Here is a 17280-nt window from a genome sequence, read left to right on the forward strand (position 1 = left end):
AAAGAACTTCCAGTTCACTTAGCCTTCTGCATATAAGTAATGAGTGAACAAAAGTTTGATGCAGATACCAGGTGATTTGCCCTATGTTATTACTGTTCAAACTTGAAGCTGCATTTCTTCTTGTTTTATATGTTGCTGTGATTTATTGTACGATATTTGGATTAAGCTATTTGGTTCCTATATTTATCAACCTAAACTCTAAAAACCTACATATACTTTTGCTAACAAAGCAATACTCCAATTTAACAACTACTAGCATTATACTCCATATTAATATTCTACTTTAATGTGAGATTTCCAAGCCTATAATCTAGACAGAGCAGTTTCATGCTATTATAAAAATGCTTAGTAGTATAACTAACTATAATCAAAACATCAAACCTAATCTTCCACCCAGTCATCAAATGCAAAAGCACTTTTTAAAAATTAAGCTTATTTTAAGCAGATAGCCAGAATCCTCATGGTTTTCTTGAAAATTTTCCAACCTAACGATTTTGAAGCCTAATTTGAACAATACTGGATGTTATCACTCTTTCTGGTTCAATGAGTAAGAAATTGTAATTCTTGTATTACAATTCTGTGGCTAACTTGACAGGAATTTACAGGACATTAACTTATCAATGAAGCTATTCAATAGTGCAATTAAAGGGACCAACATAAAACTCCAGTAAGTCTAAAAGTATTCCCTTTACATCTATGTAAAGCAGAAATTTACACAAGTTACAATATTACTAACTGCATAAAATACAGCAGAAATGCCATTGCAATTGTCAGCAACTCGTTCCACCATAATGATGGATGGTTTTGTGGGGGCACATCTGTTGGTGTTGCAAATGGCACTGATGTCTACTCAAGTCATGGAAAATGAGTAGCAAAAAATGCACAGGCTAAAGTTTGAAAACAATGTTTTACAAAATAGTTGTAGCTATAAACTTACCTTTGTTATTTGCAAGGCCATAATCAAATCCTTGTCCATTGCTACAAGCAGATCCCTTACTGAAAGCTTGTATTGAAAAAGGGCTTGGAGGAGGAGTCTGAGCATTTTGCTCTAGCAGAACTTGCTCTGTAAAACAAGCCACCACTTCAGAGTTAGTATTTCTTTTATCACTGATTTGCAGAGGAAAGATGAGTCACAAGACAAAATAGTGAAAGCTTTTAATGTTATTTTTCTGTTAGGCCCCCAAATATACACCATAAGTGTAAAATCACTCATGTCACAAGCTAGCTTATACACTACTGAAAATGGGCACCAGCCTTAAGCTGAATATTCAAGAATGTAATGAAATACAGTTGTTCATTATGCTTTACTTAACATTTTTAACAGACTGATGGAGCTGTGAGGCAATTATTGTAGAGGAGAAAATACTCAGCTGGCTCATCATCATCTCCTTCAACAACCAGTACTCTTACCCCTGTTCTGGAGAGTCAGTAATGACAAACTATTATTTTATTTAAAACATATTAAATTCAAATTTATTGGTTTGCAAATATGTCTACACTTTTTGGGGCAGAGACTGTCCATGCTCAAACATCTGTAAGCTGAGGCACTGTAGGAACTAGCATAAACAAATAATCATTGAAAGTACATAATTATTGTTGATACACTAATATGCATAATGGCATGTATCAGCCATTCTTTTGCACAAACAGGTAAGACATCTACTGTCTGCAATAGCTGTATTTTGGAAAACCTGACTTATTGAGGAAGGGAGGAGGATCAAATTATTTCCCATTAGCTAGATAAAAAATTCCCCTCAGTCATTTGCATGTCTCACCATCATTCAATGCATCTCATTCATTTTAAATTGTAGGTGTCAGGAATTAAAAATATTTTAAATGTTATGTTAATATAGCAGTTTCTGATTACTAAATTATAAAACAGATGGTAAATGAGTTTCCTGTTGCTTTAATTGGTATCCTCTGGCTGCTAACACATCTAACAGTGCTACATTTTAGTAAGATGTCTCAAAAAGTCAATTTTAATTAAAAATGTTAACTATAATTGGTGCTTGTCATCACGTAAATTTCCAGAATACTGAACTGAGCAAAATGAATATAACAAAAACTAAAAGCTGTGTGGACATGTATGACAACCATACACAACGCAAGACATAACACTAAATAAAAATGTAGTAGCAAAATCAAAAGCAGCCACATAATTTTAGCTCAGTTAAAAAAAAAAGAAAAATATCAGCCAAATGAAAAATATGCAGTTGTTAGGAGAAAATGTACTGCTCTTTTAAAAACATATAGAGATGAAATGTTAAAACATGAAAAAGTGTCTTTTGAAGACCAAAAGAACCTCAAAAGAAAAACATTTTTCCTACCTGTCAATTGATCTTCTTTGAATTCTTCTGAATCAGTCTGGTACTGTAGGATTTACCTCCTCCCCTGTCCCTACTCCCCCCAAAACAAACACCAAGAAAACCCAACCCTGACAATTCCCTTGCGCAATTATTTTCAGTCATATTTGGATTAATAGATTTTAAGGTTCCAAGGGACCATCAAGATCATCTAATACAACATCCTGCATATTGCAGGCCATAGAACCTTACCCACCTACTCCTGTAATAGACCCCTAACCTTTGTTTGAGTTACTGAAGTCCTCAAATCATGGTTTAAAGACTTCAAGTTACAGAGAATCCACCATTTACACTAATTTAAACCTGCAAGTGACCCATGCTGCAAAGGAAGGGGAAAAACCCCTGCCAACCTGACTCAGGGGAAAAATCCTTCCTGACCCAAAATATAGCAATCAGTTAGGCCCTGAGCATATGGGCAAGAAAGCAACAGTCAGTTTCTGGTGGATAACATCTGAACAGGAAGCAAAACATCATCCCACACCCTTAAATTCATGTGTTCTAGACCCAACATCACAGACTATATGTGAGTATCGGACCGATAGAGAAAAAATTAAAGAAACTAAATTTAGAGGTAGAAAAGTTTTCCTAAAGGCTTCACTCCTCTGCATAAATTCAGGACTGACAAAGAGCAAAAAAAATAAACAAGGGAATTATTGTTGATATAATCATCTAGTGCTGAGATTCAAGGAGTTCAATACATTTAGTTTAACAAAGAGAAGATTAAAGTGTGACTTGATCACAGTTTTTAAGTACCTACATGGGGAACAAGTATTTGATAATCAGCTCTTCAATCTAACAGACAAAGGTAGAATAAGATCTAGCAGCTGAAAATTGAAGCTAGACAAATTCAGACTGGGAAAAAAAATGGTGTATGTTTTTAACAATGAGAGTAATTAACCATAGGAAAAATTTACTTGGGCTGTGGTGGATTCTCCATCATTGGCAATTTTTAAATCAAGATTAGATGTTTTTCTAACAGGTATGCTCAAATTAAAACAAATTATTTTGGGAAGTTCAGTGGTCTGTATTATGCAGGAGGCCAGACTAAATCATCACAGCAGTCACTTCTGATGAGAAATGCTATGGAGAACACAAGACACAAATCACCTCTGCCCCCATATCTTTACTCCCAGCATCAACTTTTGAAAGACAAAAGCAGCATCACTGGACTAGAAGAGGGGTCCTGGCTGAGAAATCCAGCCAGACTGCTGTAAGCATAAGCTGAGAGAAACCTTTTTGCTTCAAATTCGCTTAGCTTGTTAAGTCAGGTATTAGACCTAAAATAGGCCTGTGAGACTGTTTTGCCTTCAGGATCAGGAAGTATCAGCCCCCTCCCACACCCTGAACTCCTCATTTCTGGCCCCACTCCAGAGCCCGCACACCCAGCAGGAGCCCTCACCCCCTTCTGCACCCCAGCCCTTAATTTTGTGAGCATTCATGGCCCGCCATACAATTTCCATATCCAGATGTGGCTAGCACATCATCTGTGGCTTTCCCGTAGAGAATATCACCTTAATTGGTACCCTGACTGCTGAATTTGATGGAATTGCCCAGTATGGAGGTGAAGGTGCTGGGTGCCAGTGCCGGGCGAGTCTCTTGAACCACTGGTGATGGTGGCACTGAGAAGTTTAACAACTCTCTTGCAGCCTCAAACATCTCAAGAGTAGAAATGACCAAGACGACACTCTGGTACCAGGGCATTCGACCAGCAAAGGTGCTTCGGGAACTGGTCACAACAGGCCCATGCTGTGCTCTGAAGCCAACCAACTCCTCTGTTTAGAGGTGTGCTCTGGGGTATGTTTCTTCTTTGAATGTCCTCCCAAGTCAATTTCAGCAGCATATATTTTAATCTGCCCCCCCCCCCTTTTTTTTGAACGGGGCTTTAAGCCCTTACAAATGCTGCATTTGTCACTCATTTGGACCTCCTTCAAGCACTTAAGACAACAGGGGTGAGGGTAACTATTAGGTGTTGCCTTACCACAAGAATGGCAGGGCTTGAAACCTGGAGTGTGCTGCATATCTGTGGTACTGGGGTGGGTACCCAGCCTAGCTGCCAAAAGCACACAAAAGAACAAACACATTTATTTTAAATTAACCAACCAAACTCTAAACTACACATAACCGGCAGTATTTATATATTTTGACTAAAGATAGCTAGGACACCTACAACAACCGTCATGGGTGGTAGGAAGGAGCGGGGGTGGAGGAGAGAGAGAAGGGTGTCAAGGCAGCTTGATCCTTTATGCCTGCATGTGGTGCACAAGGCAGCAGGGCACTCATGCTGCCATGACGAGTGCCACTAAGGGAAAAACTCAATTGTGCAGTGGAGCACACAAACGCCTGCAGTGGAATGCACATGTGCAATCAGTCAAAGAACAGTTGTTAAATATTTTCTATCTTTACTGTTCAAGGTGTGCCTTTATTTGCTCACTACACATTACACACCTCCCCACAGAATTAGGCAGTATACCTATATACCTATACCGCAGCATTAAGTTTGTTTTCTGCACATCATAATGAAATAAGACAAGGTTACTTTGGAATGTCCACAGATGAGAAAGGACATCACAGGATAGCAGAATAAATGGAAAAAGGATTACACAGAAGTTAAAAGACCTATAAGATCAAGGCTACTTTCATGCAAATGTGAGATAAAATTCCCTAAAGGAGCTTGTCGCAGATATTACATTTCTATCACATTTAAATCTAAGTACTGCGGTCAAAAGCAGTCCAGTTGACTCCTTAGATCCAAAGAAAGCCCCAGTACTACTACTTTAAGGATAGTGTCCTCGAAACGGAGGGAAAAAACTCCGATTCTAAGCAGATGTTAGCGGTAGTGTGCTTGGATCCTAAATTAGGTTAAATAAATGGCACATTAAAGATCTATTTTGGTTGAGGTACATACAAAAACACATCATCCTGAGAAAATATCCCACTCTACTCTCTAACTGATCATAGAGGTAATTAAGCTAGTATTTTCACAGGAAGTGACACGGATAATGAAAAATATTGTTCTAGCCAAGAGGAAAAGCTCAGAGAGCTCTGTCAAAATCTACAGAACTTGCTCAAAATATGCTGGTTGTAATGATCTAAAACGTGATTGTATTTACTGCATTTTCTGGAAATCATTTTGCCATTCCTAATTTAACATTCACCACTCCTTTATTATAATAGGAAAAACAGAAAGCACTGAGCAAAAGAACATTAGGTTACCAACTACAGATTTCTTCTCATTTCATATATGGTGTTCAAAATTTGTTGGCAGTTTTTAGTAGGGTACTTTTGTCGCCCAAATCCAATGGTTGGGATTATATGTTAAACTCAAAATAAAAAAAATTAAGATGCAGTACAAATTCATTCAGTCCTTTTTTGTTTTCAGGTGGAGACAAAAGTAGACTGTAGAAAGTTGCCTTAGGAAATACAGGATTAGTTGTCTGAAAACTGAATCCCCATAAACAGAAGAAAGGACAACACTCTACTTCAAATTTTATATAGAAGAATGACTCCAAACACTTACAAAAATGTCACGTTTGCAAAATCTAAATGTCTGATGACTACTGAAAATTTAATTTTGAAAAAAGTTTGGACTTCATATTTTCTCCAATTGGGTTATTTTATAAGTTATTGTTTTACATCTTTTCAAAAACTCAGTTCTTTCTTAAAACTTCCCCTCCCCCCACTTTATTTTGGCAAACACTTTAAATAGTTAATTTAAAAAAAAAAAAAAAAAAAGACAACTTGCCATCTTCGTGCCGCAGATACTGGTTTCCACCTCTGTCTCTAGCTAAGGACCATGCCTCGCCTTCATCACTCTCACAGAACTCTACCATGCTGTTCTTATCCATTTGCACCCATGTACCTTCAGAATTAGTCACCTGGTACACACACATAAAAAAGCAGTTTATTCACTTTTCAAATAATCCAGTGCTCAGATCCAGCAACATGCTTCAGTATTTGAAACAATATGCTCATTTCCATCATGATATTACAAAAAACATTGTTTCTGAAATTAAGGCCACAGCCTGAGGTATAACAAAAACCAATTCCATGTATGGCAAGTTTAAAATTATAAGTACTTTCACAATATTAGGCCAGTTTATGTTTAGAAAAAAAAGTTCAATATTTGACCAACCACACAAACCTAAATAAGCTCTTAGAAGGTGTTATCCAACAACCTCCATGCTTTTTTGGCACCTGAAACACCAAAATAAGTTATAATGTCTAGTTATATATGAAATATTTGTAAATTTGCTAATTATGCTCCTGATGTTGTTTGAGAAAAATAGCATGACACACTACATCCTCAAGCCCATCTCAATAGGAAAATACCAAAGCATGATGACAAGTACAATAACAATTGAATAAATACAGTGAAATAGGATAATTTTTGAACTGATCACAGCCCTGGAAATGATTCCTCCAACAAGGTAAATTCACTTTGATACATATGATCAGTAAGTGAAACAGATAATCTTATTTTGCAATGAATCAACCATACTGTAACAAATATATAAATAACTGTAGGTAATTGTGGTATCAGAAAATTCAAGTTTAATGTAACTCCAATTAATTAACACTTTTCTACAAAGCAAAACACATAACTGAATTAGTATTTATAATATAAATCAAGTTCAAATGTTAACATTTAATCACCAGGGTTGGAAAAGCAAACCTTGTGTAGGGGAAGATGCTTTTGTTGCGTTTACTACTGATATAAACTGGTATCTATGAAGACATGAACTGAAGCTACAAGGATCCATACCTCGCCTACTGCCTTGACTTTGTTTCCCAGAACTAACATTCCAATTGGGATACCTCTAAGGTTAGGGCAGCTTCTGATGTTGTGACCTGAAGGGCCAGTCTTCACTACCTTGTACACTCCAGGTCCACCTCGAAGGAATGGCATATCTTGCTCTTGCATCACTGCTTCCTGTGTGCAGCGTGAATTTATGTCTTTGAAAAAGTCATCAGTATTAGACCTAGGCTCCTGAAAAATTTAAAGAAGCAAAAGAAAAACAGAATAGAACCTGTTAATAATGCCTTTGCACTTTTTAGATTAGAAACACCTCTTCCCTGAGTCTGGAACAGTTAACTTCTTAACCTAAAAAGAGAAAAAAAACTGGTCATAATGCCAGTTGAATTGTAAGTTTCCTTTCCAGCTGACTGTTTTAGCTTGCAGAGGTACACACAACTCAACTACTGCTGTATTTGAAATGAACAGGCACTTCAGTGGAAAATGAATTGTTTAAATTTGGGCCACTAAATATACAGATATTTTCATATGTGCAGTTTGACATAAAACTATTTTCACCACCATTTTCATGAAGTACTTTGTGTTTAGTACTGTCATTTATCAGCACAGAGAATCCAAACACGCGATTGAATATGTTGCAAATATAACAGGTAAAAGTATCCAGTGATTGATCTAGGCATGTGTAAAGGAGACGTATATGCTAGCTGGTTTCCAATTTAAATGTGCTCCTTTCTCTGAACTCAATTTCAGGAATATATTGTAAACACTGAATAAAGGTAAAATTATTATTACTAAGGCCAAGTGGAGCAGTAACCCCATGTTTCTTGTATGCACATATAAAATACTAGTGTGTATTTATTATTATATTTTTATTGTGACAATTGGAGTAGCATAGCAGACTTATTTTGCTTAGAACTAAGCAAGGATGAAGGACAAACCCAGGCCTGATCTGATGTTATACTTCTGAGGTATGACGACTCCATACGTTTAGAGTTCTTAGGCAACTCTCCAACCTGCACTGTAAATGAGGAATACTGGCATGGCTCTTCCACTGGCTGTAATTTAATAAAATTTCCAGTATACATGAAGATAATGGGGAGGAACACTCATACACACTTTATATCACAAAGAAACAAATATGTAGCAGTAGCAATGGCTGATGTACCTTAAAAACAAGATGTGTGACCTGCATACAAAGTCCATTTGCAAGTGTGGTTAATTTCTTCATTAAAATCAAAATTTTTGCACTGTTCCGTTTTCAGCTCTATTTGGTGTTGATTCCTGTGTATTGTGCCCAGAATGTTATAACACCCCTCCCAAATGTTATAATAGCTTTCCCAAGAAAAATACTGCAACTGAGCCATTATACAGTATAAAGTTGTTCTGCAAAGAAGGGAATTTTCACTTCAAGTTGTGGGATTTTCTAAAGTAAATTGTTTCAAGGGGAAAAAAGTCTAATGTTCTACAGCAACTCTATATATCTACAGAGCAGCAAAGCAGTTCAGTGTTGTTGTGGGGGAAAAAAACAGTGAAAAAGTATATTTTTAAGTTGCTGAACAAATGTGTAATTATTAAGAATAGTTTCCATTAAAAAATTTCTATGGAAACTACTGCCTAAAAAGCAGCAATAGCCTTCCAGAGCATTTACAAAAGCATCTGAGAGATATTTAAAACACTTAGTCACATATAATACAACTGGATATTTTTCTAGGAATTACGGAAATTTTGAAATAGATTAGTAAAGAAGTTAGTGTAGTGTTCATCAGCACAGGTATTTTTAGTAAAAGTCATGGACAGGTCGCAGGCAGTAAACAAAAATTCATGACCCATTATCTGTCCATTAATTTTACTATATACCCTTAACTAAAACTTGGGCCAGAGGTGCTCTGCGGGGGGTGGCCTAGAACACCAGGGGTGCTGGGCGGGGTGGCCCGGGACCTCCTCTGGTGCTGTGTGTGTGTAGGGTGCCAGGCGGTGGTGCACAGCCCAGGACCCCACTGATATGGGGTGGGAGGGGGATGCTGGGGTTGGCGGAGCAGACTCACGGCAGCCCCTGAGCCAGCCACACTGACGGCTGCAGAAGTCACAGAGGTCACAAAATCTGTGTCTACTGTGACCTCTGTGACAGACACAAAGCCTTATTCATCAGCTGTGTTTATTAATATTTTTGAGCTGACCCAGTTCATAAGGAGCCTATTATGTTCAATTTACTGATTTTTGCAATGGACTAGGGTGTATAGCACTGAAAACAGGGAAAGAAAAGTTTAGCAGTATACCTTGTCTATAAACATAAGTGATTGGAAGGTTCTCTTTTTAATGTTAAATGGCCAACAATTCTCGTGAATATTGTAATTAGGATGTACTATATTTAAAAGAAAATTGTTATTTTTGTGTTGCTGGAGGTTCAGTAACCATCATTAGCATTTTGAACTAATAATTTTTCAATCTAGAGTACAGTGAGATTAAAGGAGTAGATACACAATTCTACAGTATGGTATTTACATATCTAGCATTTCCTGCAAAAATACATCAGAATACAGCAGACTTCAAAAGGTTATCTAATATAAATGTATTTATTAATGTAAAACATCAGGATATAATGTTACTGTTCTTTACAGTTAACTCACCTGGGGGGGGGAAGCTTTAGAAGTCCATGAAAAAAAGTCCAAATCCCTGACTCCTTGGCTAGCATTAAAGACATTCTGAGCAACAAAGTTTAAAAAAAGACAAATATCAACAAGGAAATGGGAACAAGAGAACATTGGAAGAAGATGCTAGAGACACTGTAATTCAAATTGCCTGCATTCTAACATCAATATTAAAATAAATTGACTTTTAAAAATGAAGTCATTTGAGTCCATTGCTCACCATTGCAAATCATCTGTTAAACAAAAACAGATTCATATGTCAAAAGCTCTAAACGGATGTAGTGTGTCATGCCATTTACTGAAATAAGAGCCAGACATCTGTTAAAGCTTGAGACTTGTGCAAGACAAACCCCACACTCCTGTCACAGTGAAACAATATATGTTCCACTGCAAGCCAGATTTGTTTTATGACAAGAGAGTCTGCTGCTGTCTAAAGATTATTTAAGCAAATTAATGTGGCATGGTTGAATGTGGACTTTCAGCCACTCAATTCATAACAGGAAAGATATATAAAGTATTAAGCTGTCTTCAAAAAAAGTTGGAAAACAAATTATTGCCATGCAGTACAACCTCACTAGAATGCACACCTAAAATTTGCATACAAAAATAGCACCCTCTCCCCATTATACCAGAAGAAAAACTAAAATAGAGTGTGATAGGAGGGATTATCATTAAGAATTTGGTATATACAAGATATATATAAGAATTTGTACAAAATATATATTTACTAGTACATTATAAAATAAAATAAAAGAAATGCATTGTAAAATAAATGAATGAGTTTTAGCAAGCTGCAATTGCTGTCCATTCAGTGGGAATTAGTGAGGTTCTACTGTACACTTTAAATAAAACTTTCACAATGCAGCTAGGAAAATATTCATAAAACAACCTGTTCTCACATTAAAATACAAACTTTATTTCTTTCCACTTCAAAGAAACTCTCCCTGCTCCTGTCATACACAAGCAAAATTTCATCTCTATTTAAAGCAGCGTGTTAATTAACTATCATCAAAATGAATCTATTCTGCAGCATCTGTTTGGAACAGCAACACTCATCTAGACTAACAGAACATGCTTATTATTAAAATCATGTTTCCTAGGCCTATTTTGACAAGGAAATTAAATAAAATCCTTGAACAGCAGTCATATTACAGTTTAACAATGGTATACAGGAGCGGTAATGAACTGTCTTAGATAAAAAATAAAGTCATACAGAAAGCTTCTGACAAGTTTTTCCATACATTGCTTTTCCAAGGTTGTACATGTTAAAAAAAAAAAGTAAGAAAAGAAAAAACTAAAATAAACCATCTCAAACACAGATCAAGTTTTACTAACACGAAAAATTTGCAATTTTAAAAACTTGAACAGAACAGTACTAATTCTGACAAGTTTTTTAGAATAACATTATACCCATGTAATGCTTGAATAGGCATAATATTTATACACAAACAAGGTGGCCGATATCCGTCCTGTTAAGGTAGAAAGCTGAAATATAGACAGACATTTGGCATAAACCTAAGAGAACTATTAAAGCCTATATCTGTCTGATCAGTTTATTTAATTCAATTTATATTAACAGATGGAATGTCTAATTTTGCCATTTATTCTCAATGTCTATTCTTAACGGAGAAATGCAGACTTTCTGTACATAAAACAACATCAAAAATGATTTTTCTGGTGCTCTCTTTCAAAGTTGCATATTATTTTTGTGTTATAAAGCTCTATGTGAAAGCAATGAACATGAAATTATCAGCAGGAAAAAAAGCAATATAATGGCTGTGCAACAATGAATATACCGAACTAGTATTTCTCTTTTGTTTTACTTTTAGAACCTTAAAACATCATGTTTTCTTGGCTTACAATTTGCCGAATGCCAGTTTACAAGAACGTACATGCATGTGTATGTTGGTTTAAAAACTCCTAATAAAATTCTGCCAGATTGAAAACAATGTTTCCATGTTGAAGAAGAAAAAATTACATTGACAGACCTGCAAATGTGTCACGTATTAGCCCTTATGCTGCCATCTGTAGACTCTCAATTCCTATTTTTTAATTTGCAAACCAATTTTGAAAAAAAAAAAATATCTCATTCCTTACACACAATTTTTTCATTAAGATTTGAAAATATTTTAAATGCAAATTACTTAAAGAACAACATATTTTAGCAGAGAATTTGGGGAGAGTTTAACAATTTTAATTCATTCGAATTTTCTGAAGCACAGTGTTACAATCATCTTTCTATCTTAGAGTGTTCTTTTACTCTGAAAACAACTCTAAAATGACATACTGGGAATCAATTTTTAATGTGCTTCAACGATTTCATACCAAATTCCCTCAGATTACAAGATACTCCCCGCCTCCCCCCCCACTAAACTCAGCCAACTAAACCTGTGATCTGGAATTTATATCTGATTCTTTTCTTTTTATGCCCTGTCACTACAATAAAGGTTCAGGAGGCCAAATTCTTCCTGCAGGCACACCTGTACGAACCTATTTGCTTGCAATGGGCACAAGTGTAACAGAGCAATGTCTGCCTTGCAGAAGAGTTTTTCTCCTTAATGAATGAAATTTGAAATTAAGTAATTGAGAGATACACAAACACAGAATACCATTTTTACAGTATCACTCTTTAGAGCATAACCACACTTCAAAATTATATTAATCTAGTTTCTCACAAGAGAAACCTAAATTTCTCCCCATTACATATTGATCAATGGTTCATATACCTTTTTGTTATTAGTAATACTTTGTATTTATATAGCATCCTCTATAAGAGGGCCTCCAAATCCTTTCTGTACATAATGAACTAAACTTCACAACATCCATACGAATTAGGTATTAGAACCATTTTACAATGAGAAAACCGATGTATAGGGAGATTAAGTAATTTGTCGAAAACCACAATCCACTTGGGCCAGAGCGAGGAATAGAACCATGGCCGCATGAATTCCAGATTCTTTGCTTTAACTACTTCTGCCCCTAAACTGAATCTTTTAATTGAAATGAGCAACATAATAGCGTCACCAATTACAATACTGTTCTTCAACCAAATGTGTTGCTGTTTCTAGTCCAAACCCCATTTTCAATGTTTTGAAGATATATGAAAATTCTCTCCAACTGAAATTTGGCATAAATAAATCTTAGCCCAGAATGAGTTGTCTTTTAATCATCAAAACCCATTAATTACATTTTTACAATAGAATACCCGTACAAATTTAAAAAACTTTACAGAACTTTTTTTTAAATCTCTATAATTTTAAAATAGCATTTTAAAAAATGAAATTTCACAAGTCAGTATCCCACAGCATGCAGTAGTTCGTTTAGATATTATTGTATGGCATGAGTAGCCCTGAACAAGAAATGCTAAAATCAGTCAAATCATGGGAGTTAAAGTCTAATCCATGTCTTCTATTTGCTTGTTAACAGAGTTAAACCCTAGGGCGGGGATGAATTTTCACTCTAAGTAGGGAATGAGGACTTTGTCTTAGAGCACACAGGAAAGCAATCTTTTCACATATACAGTTACATCATCTATAAATTCAATGAAAAAATATATCCAATATTAGGACAAAGAATTTAAACATAAAAGTAAGAATTTCAAATGTAAAGGTTCACCCAGCATCAACATGGCTATACTGCATCTACAATATGCAGTACAGAATTAACGCTCCACTAAATAGGTAGTATGTAACAATTCATTGTTAAATTTTGTGATGTTCACAAAGAAGCTGAAAATGGCATATGAAAGGCCAACCAAGTAGGAAAAGGCTAAGAGAAAATTATCCCAGTGCTCTGCAAATTGCTTGGTTCTGCATTCAGTAGTAAATAAGAATGTACATAGTGATCTAGCATTTGGTCTTCTGATACTACGAAGTTTAAATGTCTCCCCAAAACTGCGAGCCTTTCCAAAGTCTGCCATAACTGCTATGATAATCCAGTCCATTCTGATCTAACAAAAAACACACACAAACTCAAAGGAATGGGATGCTAGAAGCTTCTTAAAATAGTCCCTTGTCTCTGGAACAATCCCCCAAAGGAAATCAAGAGTCCTACACTATCAGGTGATGATGCATGATTCAACTTTTCACCAAAACACTCTCCAAATAACCAACTAGAGGAAAATATCAGCTTCATGTTTAAAATTATTTAAAAAATTAAAAATCAGTAATTCCCCTATCACCAGTGCTCAAATGGCATCAAAATGAGTCCACAGTCCTCTATCATACAAAGTTTACCAAATATATTTCATCTCAACTTTCAATTGCATGAATGTTTCTATTTTCCATGAATTTTATGAGTAAGTAGCCTTAAATGTAATTTTGATGATGCTTAATTTTTCATGTTTCACTGTTTTTGACATGTTCATTCAACTCTGAATACTTTATTGTGATAGCACAGTGACATTAATCTTTGGTGAATCATTCCTTTCGAGAGTGAATAGACTACATTCTACCCAGAAAGGAAACCAACTTTGCTGTAATAGAAAACGGTCTTGAACTATCTGACAAATACTGACAAGCCGGAACTTGCTGATATAAATGCCTACTTTTCCAGTGATGCAAAATACCTTTTAAACTGAAGACTGGTTTTTACAGAGAAATTAGAAGCACTATTAATTAATAATAAATAAGGCCCTATTTGAATCATTGATGATTGTCCAAAATTTGCAGTAATAAGGTCCATTATTACTTTTCCGTGATTTTCTGCTGTGGGCCACCCGGGACTGAGAATGGAAGCTCCCGCTGTTGGCAGCCCATTGTCAGCCACCTGGGGGCAGAGAGGGGGGCTGCCACTGTTTGCCACTTGGGGCTGATAGCAGCTGCCTGGGGCTTACAGTAGGGGCTCCCACTGTTGGGGCAGACAGGACTCCGTCAGCACTGGGTATGGCGGGGTTCCCGCTGTCGAAATTTCAGTGGAAACCTACTATTCCAGGGTCCGCAATTTCTGCAATATCGTGAATTAAGTAGGGCCTTAATAATAAATTATAAAGAATAATATCATCAACTACCTCACTATGGGTGATTAACACAAAATCCTGTGGAGATAGTTGTATTTCATAGTATTAAGTACTGCACTAATTGAGTAGAAGTATAGAACCACTTTTTAAGGTTAAAAATGTGGGTTAGCTTTTGAATACATCTTAAAATGATTGTTTCCACGTATTTTACTTCCATGGATTCTGAATCAATGTAATTCACTATGCCTGTTACCATAGTGTCAGGCAGCAGACTGTGGTGAGAGACCATATTACTTACCTGCACAGTAACTTGAGTTCTTTGAGATGTTTTGTCCCTATGGTGTGCAGCTGTAGGATGTGTACGCACCTGTGTGCTCTCAGCTGGAGATTTAAATTAGCAGTGTCTCTGAGTCCCCACCTGTGTACTATTCAACCCTGTTCTCTAGAGCAAGGGTGTACAGAGAAGAGTGGACCCCTACTGCTTCAGTTTCTTAACTATAGAGCCTAGATTACTCTGCAGCAGAGGAAAAGGAATGATGGAGATGAAACACCCAACATCGGAAGAACTCAAGTTACTGTGCAGGTAAGTAATCTCTCATCCTTCCTCAAGTATATGTCCCTATGGGTTGCTCTACTGTAGGAGACTCGCAAGCAATAACACAAATGGAGTTGGGTGCTGAGGAGGCAGATCCAACATGGTTCGGACGACAGCATCACCAAAAGTTGCTTCTGTCTTTGAGGCAGGTAGGACAGCATAATGTTTGGAGAATGTGTGAACTGAGGACCAGATTGTGGCCCTGTAAATTTCCAGTATGGGACCGTCCTTAAGAATGACTATGGATGTGGACTGAGCCCTGGTAGAGTGGGCTGTCACTCTAGGAGAGGGACACATCCCAGAAGCTTCATAGTAGGCCAGGGTGTAACCCGAAACCCACACTGATAGTCTGTGTGTGGAGACTGTCCCTTCATTCTTTCAGCAAAGGATATGAACAGTCTGGGCAAAGCCCTAAAGTTAACTGGAGATCTCTATGTGGTGGGCAATCTGTGATTTCCATAGTTTTAGTGACAATGCATTAGGACCGGGATCAGTTGTATTAATTTAGATGGAATATATGGGCTAAAGATGTTAATATAACCCAATCACACTGTCCAACATTAAACAGTGTTAAATAAGGTTCGAGGTTTGTTATACAGAGACCTCAGCCTGCTTAACACCATGGCAAATGCACAATTAAACATCCTGTTAACCTTTTATTAAAGATAAAGGAGGAAAAAGTGTTACCACATTTGCAATTTACAGTTAAAATGAAAGCTTATTTAATACAACATCCCTGGTTCCCTTTCCCTTTAGTGGAGAGAATTCTTAGAAGGAAAACCCTTCTTGCTTGACAGTCTTAGACAGAATTAAAGATGGTAATAAATATCGTTTTGGGAAAAAGAGAAGAAATTAGCTGAAATGAGCTGGAGCTGTTGTTAGAGTTAAATTTTATTTTATTCCAGATGGTGTTGGGAATTCAGCTGGAGCTAGCAGAGGTGGTGATATTTGGTTACCTCTCTCTGGCCTGGTCACACCATCTCTCAAAATTAGAATGATGAAGGCCGGGGGCTGGGGTGGGGGTGGCAGACACGATGGTAAAGCTTGCTTCAGGAGCCTGTGTCTTGTACTTCCTATTTCCTCCCTGAAATCTCTTTCTTTAAGGACCCAAAAAGGGACTGATGAGTGGAATTCATACCATCATTATTTTTGTCAACCAATTGGGCTAATATAAGAACCTACAAATGGCTATACTGTGTCAGACCAGTGGTCCATCCTGCCCAGTTTCCTGTCTTCCGACGGTAACCAATGCCAGACTCTTGAAAGGGAATGAACAGAACAGGGCAATAGTCAAGTAATCCATCCCCTATCAACAACTGGCAGTCAGAGGCTTAGGGGAACCTGGAGCATGGGGTTGCATCTCTGACCATCTTGGCTAATAGCCATTGATGGATACATCCTCCATGAATTTACCTAGTTCTTTTTGTAACCCAGTTATACTTTTGGCCTTCACAACATCCCCCGGCAATAAGTTCCACAGTTTGACTATGCACTGTGTGAAGAAACATTTCCTTGTTTGTGTTAAATCTGCAGCCAATTAATTTCATTGATGATCCCTGATTCTTATGTTACATGAAGGGGTAAACAACACGTCATTCACTTTCTCCATTCCAATCATGATTTTATAAACTTCTCTCATATACCCCCCCTTAGTCATGTCTTTTCCAAGCTGAACAGTCCCAGTCATTTTAATCTCTCCTCAAATGGAAGTTGTTTCATACCCCTAATAATTTTTGTGGCCCTTCTTTTTACCTTTTCTATTTCTAATATATCTTTTTTCAGATGGGGCAACCAAAATTGCATGGAGTATTCAAGGTGTGGGCGTACCACAGATTTATATAGTGGCATTATGACATTTACTGTCTTATTTATCCGTTTCTTAATGGTTCCTAACTTTCTATTAGCTTTTTTGACTGCTGCTGCACCTTGAACAGATGTTTTCAGAGAACTATTGACAGTAACTC

The 17280-nt window shown here is 36.8% G+C and overlaps 1 protein-coding gene across 13 annotated transcripts in view; it reads right to left on the reverse strand.

The window, feature by feature from the left end:
• MYCBP2 (MYC binding protein 2) overlaps positions 1–17280 on the reverse strand; it is a 426434-nt gene that overhangs the window by 103006 nt on the left and 306148 nt on the right. For 8 of the 13 annotated variants that reach the window (XM_077812568.1, XM_077812542.1, XM_077812596.1 and 5 more), the window contains 4 exons: positions 9744–9818; positions 7126–7350; positions 6106–6238; positions 938–1063 (listed from right to left, as the gene is read on the reverse strand). In XM_077812568.1, the coding sequence (XP_077668694.1) occupies positions 938–1063; positions 6106–6238; positions 7126–7350; positions 9744–9818 (559 nt within the window). The remainder of the gene's footprint in view (positions 1–937; positions 1064–6105; positions 6239–7125; positions 7351–9743; positions 9819–17280) is intronic. The other 5 variants (XM_077812614.1, XM_077812587.1, XM_077812534.1 and 2 more) reach the window with 2 other exon arrangements.

This window comes from Eretmochelys imbricata, chromosome 1 (assembly GCF_965152235.1).
Source record: "Eretmochelys imbricata isolate rEreImb1 chromosome 1, rEreImb1.hap1, whole genome shotgun sequence".
In the NCBI taxonomy this organism is placed as follows: domain Eukaryota; kingdom Metazoa; phylum Chordata; order Testudines; family Cheloniidae; genus Eretmochelys; species Eretmochelys imbricata.